This window comes from Anomaloglossus baeobatrachus, chromosome 2 (genome assembly GCF_048569485.1).
Source record: "Anomaloglossus baeobatrachus isolate aAnoBae1 chromosome 2, aAnoBae1.hap1, whole genome shotgun sequence".
NCBI lineage: Eukaryota > Metazoa > Chordata > Amphibia > Anura > Aromobatidae > Anomaloglossus > Anomaloglossus baeobatrachus.
In genome coordinates, this window is record NC_134354.1 from 594,319,787 (window position 1) to 594,332,271 (window position 12,485).

At 46.8% G+C, this 12,485-nt stretch overlaps 1 protein-coding gene across 1 annotated transcript in view; it reads left to right on the forward strand.

Moving 5' to 3' along the window:
- Nucleotides 1-12,485, forward strand: part of DIS3 (DIS3 exosome endoribonuclease and 3''-5'' exoribonuclease) — a 114,326-nt gene that overhangs the window by 31,135 nt on the left and 70,706 nt on the right. The window contains exons 4-11 of the mRNA XM_075336816.1: nucleotides 4,039-4,232; nucleotides 4,362-4,435; nucleotides 4,674-4,841; nucleotides 6,313-6,474; nucleotides 6,583-6,693; nucleotides 6,780-6,917; nucleotides 7,483-7,629; nucleotides 7,764-7,880. Coding sequence (XP_075192931.1) covers nucleotides 4,039-4,232; nucleotides 4,362-4,435; nucleotides 4,674-4,841; nucleotides 6,313-6,474; nucleotides 6,583-6,693; nucleotides 6,780-6,917; nucleotides 7,483-7,629; nucleotides 7,764-7,880 — 1,111 coding nt within the window. The remainder of the gene's footprint in view (nucleotides 1-4,038; nucleotides 4,233-4,361; nucleotides 4,436-4,673; nucleotides 4,842-6,312; nucleotides 6,475-6,582; nucleotides 6,694-6,779; nucleotides 6,918-7,482; nucleotides 7,630-7,763; nucleotides 7,881-12,485) is intronic.

Consider the following 12,485-nt stretch of genomic DNA (forward strand, 5'->3'; position numbering starts at 1 on the left):
AAGTACCCTGCTGGACTCCCTTTTGCTGGGTCCTGGCTGTTCGGTGAACAGCTGGATGAAATTATTAAGGAAGCTACTGGCGGGAAGAGTACTTCCTTGCCACAAACCAAAACCAGGAAACCTGTCCAGGGTAGGAATCAGTCGAGGTTTCGTTCCTTTCGTTCCTCCAACTGGTCGTCCTCTAAGCCCTCGGCCTCGTCCACTAACTCAGCCAAGGACCAAAAATCCAACTGGCGCACAAAAGCGCGTCCACAGAAGACCGCAGGAGCTGCTGCCACTAAGGCAGCCTCCTCTTGACTATCTGTCCGCGCCAGCAACGTCCTTAGTCGGTGGCAGGCTCTCCCACTTTGGCGACGCGTGGTTTCAACACGTCTCCGATCAGTGGGTGCGGGATAACATCTCCCACGGCTACAGGATAGAATTCTCTTCCAGCCCGCCAAACAGATTTTTTCTGTCAACTCCCCCCTGCTCCAAGGCCGCCGCCTTCTCTCAGGCTGTGGCATCCTTGCAGGCCAACGGAGTAATTGTACCGGTTCCCGCCCGGGAACGGTTCAAAGGTTTCTACTCAAATCTCTTCCTAGTTCCCAAAAAGGACGGTACCTTCCGGCCCATCCTGGATCTGAAGCTTCTCAACAAGCATGTTCAGGTGCGGCATTTTCGCATGGAGTCTCTGCGGTCAGTCATTGCCTCAATGACCCAAGGGGATTTCCTGGCATCCATCGACATCAGAGATGCCTATCTGCATGTGCCAATTGCAGTTTCACACCAGCGTTGGCTACGTTTTGCAATCGGAGAGGAACATTTCCAATTCGTGGCTCTTCCCTTCGGGTTAGCCACAGCCCCTCGGGTATTCACCAAGGTCATGGCAGCAGTGGTTGCGGTTCTGCACCTCCAGGGGTTGGCAGTGATTCCTTACCTGGACGACCTTCTAGTCAAGGCTTCATCCAGCGCAGACTGTCAGCGGAGTGTCTCGCTCACTCTCGCCACTCTAGCCCAATTCGGGTGGCTTGTCAATCTGCCCAAATCCACTCTGACTCTGACCCAGAGGCTCACGTACCTAGGGATGCAGTTCGAGACTCTGCCGGCACTTGTGAAGTTGCCCTTAATCAAACAGCAGTCCCTCCAACTGGCGGTGCGCTCTCTGCTGAGGCCCCGCCATTATTCCATCAGGCACCTGATGCAGGTGCTGGGTCAGATGGTGGCGTCAATGGAGGCTGTTCCCTTTGCCCAGTTCCATCTGCGTCCACTGCAGCTGGACATTCTCCGCTGTTGGGACAAGCGGCCTTCGTCCTTGCACAGGTTAGTGGCTCTGTCGCCACAGACCAGGAGCTCTCTTCAGTGGTGGCTTCGGCCCCTCTCTCTGTCCCAGGGGCGCTCCTTCCTGGTCCCGTCCTGGGTGATCCTCACCACGGATGCCAGTCTATCCGGCTGTGGAGCGGTATGTCTCCACCACCGAGCACAGGGCACTTGGACTCCGTCCGAGTCAGCCCCCTCGATCAATGTGCTGGAAACCAGAGTCGTGCTTCTGGCTCTCCTAGCTTTTCACCACCTATTGGCGGGCAAGCACATCCGAGTCCAGTCAGACAACGCGACAGCGGTTGCCTACATCAATCACCAAGGCGGGACACGCAGCCGCCTGGCGATGTTGGAGGTACAACGCATCCTTCAATGGGTGGAGGATTCCAAGTCCACCATATCCACAGTCCACATCCCAGGCGTGGAAAACTGGGAGGCAAGTTATCTCAGCCGTCAAACCATGGACAGTGGCGAGTGGTCCCTGCATCCGGCAGCGTTTCAGTCAATCTGCCGCAAGTGGGGCACTCCGGACGTGGACCTAATGGCATCCCGCCACAACAACAAGGTTCCGGTTTACGTGGCTCGCTCCCACGATCCTCAGGCATTCGCCGCGGACGCTCTGGTTCAAGACTGGTCCCAGTTTCGTCTGTCCTACGTGTTTCCCCCTCTAGCTCTCTTGCCCAGAGTTCTGCGCAAGATCAGACTGGAGGGCCGTCGAGTCATCCTCATTGGTCCGGACTGGCCCAGGCGAGCTTGGTACCCAGACCTGCTCCATCTGTCCGTAGAGGTGCCGTGGCATCTTCCGGACCGTCCAGACCTTCTCTCACAAGGTCCGTTTTTCCGCCAGAATTCTGCGGCTCTCAGATTGACGGCGTGGCTCTTGAGTCCTGGATCTTGACAGCTTCTGGTATCCCCCCCTGAAGTCATCTCCACTATGACTCGGGCCCGTAAGTCTTCCTCTGCCAAGATCTATCACAGGACTTGGAAAATTTTCCTGTCCTGGTGTCGCTCTTCCGGCCATCCTCCTTGGCCTTTTTCCTTGCCGACCCTTCTGTCCTTTCTACAGTCCGGTCTGCAGCTGGGACTGTCTGTCCCTCAACCCTCTCAAGGGACAAGTCTCGGCTCTGTCAGTGCTGTTCCAGCGGCGTATCGCCCGGCTGGCTCAGGTCCGCACCTTCTTGCAGGGCGCGTCTCACATCATTCCGCCTTACCGGCGGCCCTTGGATCCCTGGGACCTCAATTTGGTTCTCACGGTTTTGCAGAAACCCCCCTTTGAGCCTCTTAGGGAGGTTTCTTTGTTTCGTCTTTCACAGAAAGTGTTTTTTCTAGTGGCCATAACTTCCCTCAGGTGAATCTCTGATTTGGCTGCACTCTCTTCGGAGTCACCTTTTTTGGTTTTTCATCAAGACAAGGTGGTTCTCCGTCCGACTCCGGACTTTCTTCCTAAGGTGGTCTCTCCTTTCCACCTTAACCAGGACATTACCCTACCTTCCTTTTGTCTGGCTCCTGTTCATCGCTTTGAAAAAGCGTTGCATACTCTGGATCTGGTGCGTGCTTTCCGGATCTATGTGTCTCGCGGTGCACCTCTCTTTTTGTGCTAACCACAGGTCGGCGTAAGGGCCTCTCTGCTTCTAAGCCGACCTTAGCCCGTTGGATTAGGTCGACCATTTCGGATGCCTACCAGTGTTCTCAGGTGCCTCCCCCGCCGGGGATCAAGGCACACTCGACCAGAGCTGTCGGTGACTCTTGGGCTTTCAGGCACCAGGCTACGGCTCAGCAAGTCTGTCAGGCTGCCACTTGGACTAGCCTGCATACCTTTTCAAAGCACTACCAAGTGCATGCTCTTGCTTCGGCAGATGTGAGCTTGGGCAGACGCATCCTTCAGGCGGCTGTCGCCCATTTGTGAAGTTAGGCTCCGCCTACTTCTTAGTTTTTCTGTTTATTCCCACCCATGGACTGCTTTGAGACGTCCCATTGTCTAGGTCTCCCATAGGAACGATAAAGAAAAAGAGAATTTTGTTACTTACCGTAAATTCTTTTTCTTATAGTTCCGTATTGGGAGACCCAGCACCCTCCCTGTTGCCTGTTGGCAGTTTCTTGTTCCGCGTGTGCTCACTGGCTGTTGTCGTGGACAGAGTCTCCGGTTGTTCCGGATCTTGCTCTGTTTTTACTTGTGGGTGGCTATTCTCCTTCAGCTTTTGCACTAAACTGGCTAGATCTGGTTCTCCAGGGGGTGTATAGGCTCAGAGGGAGGAGCTACACTTTTAAGTGTAGTACTTTGTGTGTCCTCCGGAGGCAGAAGCTATACACCCCATTGTCTGGGTCTCCCAATACGGAACTATAAGAAAAAGAATTTACGGTAAGTAAACAAAATTCTCTTTTTCGCCGGATTACCAGATCCGACACATTCCAGTACAGTGTAATACAGAACAATGGCAGCGTGGCACGCTCCGGTCACATGCTCCGGTCACATTACAGCATGTGACCGGAGCGTGCCGCGATGCCATTGTACTGTATTACACTGTACTGGAGTGCACCGGATCCGGTAATTCGGCAAAATGCCGGATGTGTGACTCTGCCCTTTTCACACAGAGGCACACAGAGTCCTTCATCAGATGCTGACCTTTCATGAATCTGGAGTGTCTGACTCCAGCACTCACCCTCATCAAGAACAGTGCCAATCCTGATGAATCGGACCTTGCTAATGACAGTGATGAGCAATATGTTTTCTTCATATTACAGGGAAACTTACATAGAACAAGAACAGGGTGAAAATGCCAATGACCGAAACGACCGGGCGATTCGGACCGCAGCACAATGGTATAGCAAACATCTGAAGAAATCGGCAAATCTCAAGAACCTGGAAGTGCTGTTAATAACCAATGACCGCGGTAACAAAGAGAAGGCTGTGAAGGAAGGAATTATGGCGTTTACATGTGAGTTACATTCCCAAGGCTGAATGTCATTGACTTCTTTTATTCTTGAAGTGCAGCTTCTAAACATCATACTTACTTTCTTGAATATTAAAATCTTTTCATTAATAAGAACTTCTTTTTCTATTTTAGGTGAAGAATACATTAAAAGTTTGATTGCCAATCCTGAGCTTGTGGATCGCCTTGCTTGTGTGTCTGATGAGAAGGTAAGTCTTGATTGTGTGGCGCTGTCTGCTTTCTTTCTCCGATTTTCTTTTCATCTATGACCTTTTAATTTTGGGAAATGTATGTGCTTTTCTCATGCATGCTATTGGAGCTAGCCATTAATGGCCATTTCTGGTACACTAATGGGCATCTTTTGGTTGCCTGGTTTGATAAATTGACTGGTTTGCTGTACGACATGGAATATATTTTTCTATTGTTGGGGTTATTTTCTTTTCACAGAATGATATAGAAAGTGGGAGAATTATTTTTTCTGAACATCTTCCTCTGTCAAAGTTACAACAAGGTATAAAATCTGGCATTTATGTGCAAGGAACTTTCAGGGCAAGCAGAGATAACTTTCTGGAGGCCACAGTCTGGGTCCATGGAGATTCTGGGCAGGAAAAAGAGGTAAGTACAAATGTGCATTTGACTATTGAGATAAATATGGCTTGATTTTAAGGAGTTGACAGATCTCAGAAGGAAAGTCTGCGGTCTCTGTATCTGACTACAGACTGCCAAATTGAGAAAGTATGAAATGCCCACACTGTCACGATTTCCCTGTTTTCCCAGGCGTATTGGTAGTCACAAGACCGTATTTTCTGGATTATAAGACACACTCCCGCCCCCCCCCCCTTCCTCCCCAAATCTGGTGGTAAAATGGGATTGTGTCTTATAATCCAGATATTATTTACTGATGCGGTGGTGGAGCGGGGTCACAGGAGGCAGGGTTGGAGATACTGAGGGCTTGGAGGAGGGGTTGTCACTGCAGTGGAGCAGCTCAGGAGGGTCGGCGATGTGGCGGGCGCCATTGATCTGACAGTGGGAAGCGGGCTCCATTGAATTGCCCACATTTGACATGATGGGCTTAAAAAAATAAAAAATGACTGCAGAGGCCTATCTGAGCACGCGCCACCTACGCACCCATTTTCTTGAAGTCCATCTCGTCAACCGCGGGTGATTCAGTGGATCGCGCAGTCCACCGACAAATATACGATGCCTGCCTCACGATGCCCCCGAGCCTGCAGTGTCACCGACCCTCGGTCCACTGACCCTCTTGAGCTACAACTCAACCCCCACCCCTACTCTGAGCCCGCAGCATCGCCGACCTTGCCTCCTGTGACCTTCCTGAGCCACTCCATCACCATCGCTCCCCCCCGGTGAGATATTATAAGATGCACAAAAATTGTAAGACAGACGTTTTAAAATTAAAAATTATTTTTTTCCTATTTTTCCCCTGTAAGTTTGGGGGTGGGGGTGTCCTATAAAATGAAAAATCCAGTATATTTTCTGCATGCATGTGGGCATGTGGAATTTAGAGAAGCGCAGAAGTCTAGTTGGTATGTGAATTCAAGTATGCAAATAACATACATGTGGTCACATGACCACCCATCTTCCTGGGAATACGAGGAAATTGTGATGGTCTGCACATGATATACTGTCATGAATCTGCGGTCACCATGAGCAACTGTTCTTCAGGGTCACTGCCATATAAACAGAGTCTCAACAGTTGTGATATTCAGTGCTGACTAATACAAGACCCTGCCCTCCCTATGTGCCCATTATTCTGGTCCTGATGTAGATGAAGAGCAGTTACTGCGGCTTTCTGGCATAATTTGCTGTTAGAGAAGTGTAGCACAGATCCACTTTTCTTCTGCTATCCATCCGTTTATCTAGTAGATTGATGGGCTGATGGCAGAAAATCTGAAGTGTTGTGCAGGTAATAGTAAATTGCATAATGCTCTAAATTCAAAAGTTTTCCCCAAATTTGTGTCTTCAGCGTTGTCCTATCCTGTTTATGCCATAAAACGAATGCTCTGATAATACTTTAGTGTTGGGTAAAATGTCTTCATGTACAATTAATGTTTCTGAACTTTCTCAGCTTCTCCTGCAAGGATTGCGGAGCATTAACCGAGCCATGCATGAAGATGTTGTCGCCGTGGAGCTATTGCAGAAGGATAATTGGGTGGCTCCATCATCGGTGGTCTTACAAGATGAAGGGGAAAACGATGATATTGACTCCGTAGAGGAAAAAGAGAAGATGGTATAAAATTCACTTTGAGACTATTATCCCAGTCTAGATTGGTTGTTGCTGCATATTTCTGGGTGGAATGTTTCCTGTAAGTGTCCTCACTGCCGGCTTTTGTTACAGCTGCAATCTGCTGGAAATAAATCTGTAAAACCATCAGGAAGAGTGGTGGGAATCATAAAGAGAAACTGGAGACCATACTGCGGCATGCTGGCCAAGTCTCACCTTAAAGAGGTAGGTGTCTGTAATCCTCACTCCTCGGGTTCTCTATTATGTTATCACTTCACTTTTTAATTTGATTGTGTCTTTAACTCTTTCAGTCTACACGGCATCTGTTCACACCAGCTGACCGGCGGATTCCTCGCATACGTATAGAGACAAGACAGTCTTCTACCTTGGAAGGGCAGAGAATCATAGTTGCAATTGATGGATGGCCAAGGAATTCCAGATATCCTAATGTAAGTGGTGAACTGTGTGTCATACGGGGATAGATATTGTAGTTGTGTGTGGTATCCTATAATAAGTGATATATCAAATAGGTCTCTTCATGGGATGTTCAAGCCCTGTTTTTTTTTATCAATGGGGTTAGAAACCGAACGGGCTCTTTTCAGAATTGACCACCCACGATATTACATAAATCAAGTTTTGTATTACTTTACTGTATGATTTGAAATATCTAAAGGGGTTTGTCTGATATTTAAAAAAACCTTATTTGTTTTATCCTTTTATAGCCCCATAGTCAATGTTCTGGGTGGCCTCATCGGTCTCTGTTTACTTTTTGGAAGCAATGATGTCACATACATCCATATGACCGCTGCAGCTAGTCACTGCAAATCTGCTGTGCACATGCTAGCATTATGGCTACGATATTTCAAGGTTTATGTGTTGCAGCACATCATTTCTGGAAGATTGATGGCAACTACCAGAACTTCTGTGCTAAAGCTATGGGGAATTAAATGGTGCCTTACTTTTGTTTCATTTTTAAATTCCGGAAAACTCTTAATTCAGTTTTTGTTACGTTAGGGTCACTTTGTGAAGAACTTGGGCACAGCAGGTGATAAGGAGACTGAAACAGAAGTGTTGCTTCTAGAACATGACGTTCCTCATCAGCCGTTCTCCCAGGCTGTTCTAAGCTTCCTTCCTAAAATGCCATGGGCCATAACTCCCGAGGTGAGAAATGCGCCATTGTTCCTCTCTGAACCCTTAGTTTCTTGATATTCTTTCTTTTACCTTTTGCAGTATTCCCGATCACTGATTATTACACGTTTGAGGTTGATCAGCAATCCCTTTATTTGCACCTGCAGGATATGAGGAACAGAATTGACCTGAGGCATCTCTACGTGTGCAGTGTGGATCCTCCTGGTTGTACTGACATTGACGATGCTTTGCACTGTCGAGACCTTGCAAATGGCAACCTTGAGGTGTGAAATTATTTTTTTTAATATGGCTGCTGTACTAGCAGATTTTGTAGCTTTTACATTGTCTGGCAATTGAAGATGAGAGACCTAACTAATGTACCATAAATAGCAAGAGTATATCAATTGTGGTAACAATTAAAATGTAACCTTTATGTTCAATCTATTTTTATTGTAAACATATCATATTATACATATACAGCATGTAAAACTGAATGACTGACATGTCAAACTTTTTATAAATTGCATAGTAAAGAAATCATGTTTTCTCCATCTGTCTCTATCTCAATTTGACTGAATAGTGAACACTTTACAACTATAGTCCTCAATAGACCTCTTCAACTTGGATTCCAACGAGAACCCAGGAAAAGGGAAGGAGAAGAGAAGAGAGAGAGAAGAAAAAAGGAGAGAAAGGGGGGAGAAGGGAGGGAATTAGAAGGGGAAGTGGGGGGGAGGTAGGTAGGTAGCAGCGTGAGTAAGCTGGGAAGACGAAGGCAGACACACAAGGGAAATGGTGGGTAGTTTGATTTTATTAGGGTGGGGGAGGGGCACTCTCTATCGTATGAGAATCAGGTGATCCTACATTCTTGTCCGGTTCACCCTGACCATGCTTTACTCCACCAATCTAATAAGATGTTATGGCTCCGTCAAAACAGTTTAACAAAATCTGGAGAATCTTTAAATAGGATCCATTCTCCCCAGGTCCTGCAAAATTTGTCTCTAGTGCCCGCAATGTCGGCAGAGAGCTCCTCCATCCTACATATGTTTGCCATTTCAGAGTACCACTCCGAGATAGGAGGGATCGTGGAGGACTTCCAGTACCTAGGTATGACGGAGCGCGCCGCCGCCAGGCAGAAGCGGAGTATGTCTCTCTTATGATAAGCGATTGAGTGTGGTAACATAGAGAGGAGGACTATCTTGGGACAGTTATCTACTGCTTTCCCAGTTATAAGCTGATAATTAGCAAGAACCTTTCCCCAAAACTGTTTTATTCCATCACACTCCCACCAGATATGCGTCATGGTACCGACATCTTGCCCACATCTCCAGCACATCGCAGACACTGAAGGGAATATAATATGTAGTTTAGACGGAAACTGGTACCAACGTGTCAAAATCTTAAAATTTTTCTCCTCTGCAGAGCACGTGACTGACAATTTATGAGTAAATAAGAAACATTTCTTCCACTCATCGGGGGAGAAGTGTTGCTTCAGCTCCTTTTCCCAAGCTAATTGGTAGCCTCGTTTGCCTGAGACCCCAACTCTGATAAGAATACCGTACAGAAGGGAGATTGTGTGTTCAGGCGGGATATTTTTAGTAAACAGTTCCTCAAAGGCACTACAAGTGCCTCGGACTCGATCAACTGTTCTCTCTGGAGAGACAAATGCCCGTAGTTGGAGAAACTCCAACCATTGTGAACCTCTAGACGGAAGCTGTGCCCGAAAGATTTGGAATGAGGGTAATTTACCATCAATCAGTATGTGTCCCAAGCGGATGTCTTCCTCCGCCCTCCAGCCGAAGTAGCTTCTCTGTTTATATCCAGGGTGAAATGATGGAGTATAAAATAAGGAAGCGAGGGGACTAACTGACTGTGGAGGCGACATTTTTTTGGATACTATGTGACTAACTTTGAGCGTTTCTTTGATAAAATTTGAAAGCATCCCCACGCTAGGAAGATCTGAAGGAGGTATCCAAGGGAGGTGTTTGAGAGGAATCTCCATTCCTTCTTGCTCTACCCGTATCCATTGCTTAGAGTCACTGTTGAAATGCCAGTCTAATATACGGGTCAAGGCTGCAGCCTGCATGTAGACTCTGAAATTAGGAAGGCCTGCTCCTCCACACTCCCTTGGAAGGGTAAGAGTGCGTAAGTTGATTCTTGGTTTAATTTTACCCCATATGAATCTGATAATAGCAGATTGAAGGGTACGAAAAAAACTACTGGGAGGAGAAATGGGGATGGTTTGAAAGTAGTACAAAAAGCGTGGCAGGATATCTATTTTAATGACATTCATCCTGCCCATCCAAGACAATTTCAGTCCCCGGTAAGACTTTAAGTTCTTGATTGTACCTTCTAGTAGTGGTAAGTGATTAAGTGTATATAGTTTGGAGAGGTCCGCTGGGATTGAAATACCCAAATATTTAATGGCCGAAGGTCTCCATTTGAATGGGAAGTTAGACATTGCCCGGGAAACTTCAGTTTGGGTCAAAGAGATATTTAAGGCTTCTGATTTTGATAGATTAACTTTAAAGTTACTAAGGAGGCCGAATCGTTCGAATTCCATCATTATAGACGGGATCGATATATGAGGTTGAGATGTATAACAGGAGATCATCTGCATATAATGCAATTTTATGATTGGCATCCCCGATCTTGAGTCCTTTGATATTACTATTCCCCCTGAGAGCGTTAGCTAAGTGTTCCATGATGACTACATACAAAAGCGGGGATAAGGGGCAGCCTTGTCTGGTCCCGTTTCGTACAGCGAAGGAGGAGGATAAAGCCCCATTAACCCTGACCTTAGCGGTTGGGTTGTCATATAAAGCGCCAATTTTCTGTATAAATCGGGGTCCCAGTCCCAACTGACCCAATGCTGCCCTCAGAAATCCCCAATGGACTCTGTCAAAGGCTTTCTCAGCATCGATGGCTAGGAGACCCAGCGGGACCGAATTGTTTTTAGCTTTAGCAATAAGAGACAAGGTTTTAATTGTATTGTCTCTTGCTTCACGGCCTTTGACAAACCCCACCTGGTCTGTGTTAATAACGGAGGGCAGGAAAGGGGACAATCTATCAGCCAAAATCTTAGAGTAGAGTTTTAGGTCCACGTTTAATAATGAGATAGGGCGATAGCTTGCAGCTAATAATGGGTCTTTCCCCGGTTTGGGGATCACGCTAATGTGTGCTTCCAGAGACTGAGGGGTTAGCCTTGTGTCTTCATCAATAGAATTAAATGTTTTGGCCATTATCGGGGCTAATTGGTCCTTAAATAATTTGTAAAAAGCTGGGGTGAACCCATCGGGGCCAGGGGATTTACCTGATGGAGTAATTTGAATTGCGTTACAGATTTCGGATTCTGATATATCCTCCTCTAGGATCTCTATAACATTGCTATCTAGGGAAGGCAAGGCTGTCTCCTGTATATATCTCCCGATTCTATCTGCCAGGTCAGTGGGTGGGAGCTCCGCATATTGCCCTTTAATATTATATAGGTCTTCGTAGTAGGACCGAAAGACCTCCAGGATCTCTGTTGGATCATATGTTTTGTCTCCTTTGGTGTTGATACATGGAATGTATGAGGTGTTGGCCCGGGGGTGCAGCAGTCGTGCCAAAGGACGACCACATTTGTCAGATGAATTATAATAAAAATTTTTGACTCTCTCTCTATGGTAGAGAAATTTCTGGTCCAATAGGGTTTTTAGGTTAGTTCGTTTAAGGACAAGGTCAGCCAGAACTGTGGGGGTACGTGTCAGTTTATGTGTATTTTCCAGCTCATGTATCTGTGTTAACAAGTTATCAATCTCTTCAGCTCTTTCCCTCTTGATCCTAGAGCCGTGCTTAATCAGTATTCCACGTAAGACACACTTCAAGGTCTCCCATTGGGTAGGCTGAGAAGTTGGGTCAGAACTATGGACTTGCGTAAAGGAGTCAATTGAATCTCTCAACTCCGTTAGGCAGAGATTGTCTTTGAGTAAATTGTTGTTTAACCTCCAGGTCCATGAGCGCTGGGGGAGGGAGGGTACCTGAAGGGAAAGGTAGACTGGGGCATGGTCGGACCAAAAGATTTCCCCTATCTCTGTAATGGGATGCCAAGCCAACGCTCCGTGGCTTACCAGAAAAAGGTCTATCCTGCTGTATGAGTTGTGTGGTGGGGAATAATATGTGTAGTCCTTACCTTGGGGGTTAAGGATTCTCCATACATCAATCAGTCGGAGGGCGTGAAAAGTCCGCTTTAGGGCACTAAGTTCCTTAGTGCGGACACTGCTGCGTCCAGAGGAGGAGTCCATGGCTGGGTCTAGAGTAAAATTGAAGTCACCGCCAACCACCAATGTCCCCTCTGCAAAATCAGATAGCTGCGTCAGAAGGGCCCTACAGGTAGAAATCTGATTAGTGTTAGGTAGGTACCAGTTTGCGATTGTAAACATCGAATTTGCGACCTTCAGTTTAAGAAATATATAGCGACCCTGCTCGTCTATACATGAGTCGACTATGGTGTGCACTAAGTGTTTATGAAGTGCTATCGATACTCCTTTAGATCTGGCCTCTGGGTTAACACTGTGGAACCATACTGGATAAAATCTATCTCGTAGTATGGGTACATGATCCTTCTTAAAATGCGTCTCCTGTAATAGAAGAATCTGAACCTTTTTTTTGTGCATAGAATACAGGACCTGTGAACGCTTTTGAGGAGTATTAAAACCCCGTATGTTAATAGAGCAAAAATTGAGGGTGGTCATGTTGGTCCAGGGGCTTGAGAGCGTGAAGGGATCCGGGAAAGATAGGGGAAGGGAGACAGAGAGAAGTGGGCAAAGATAAAAAAGGGGAAGGAGAGAACGGGGAGAGAGAAGGAGGAGAGGAAGAGAAAAAGAAGACAGAGAGAAGAGGAGAGAAAAGAA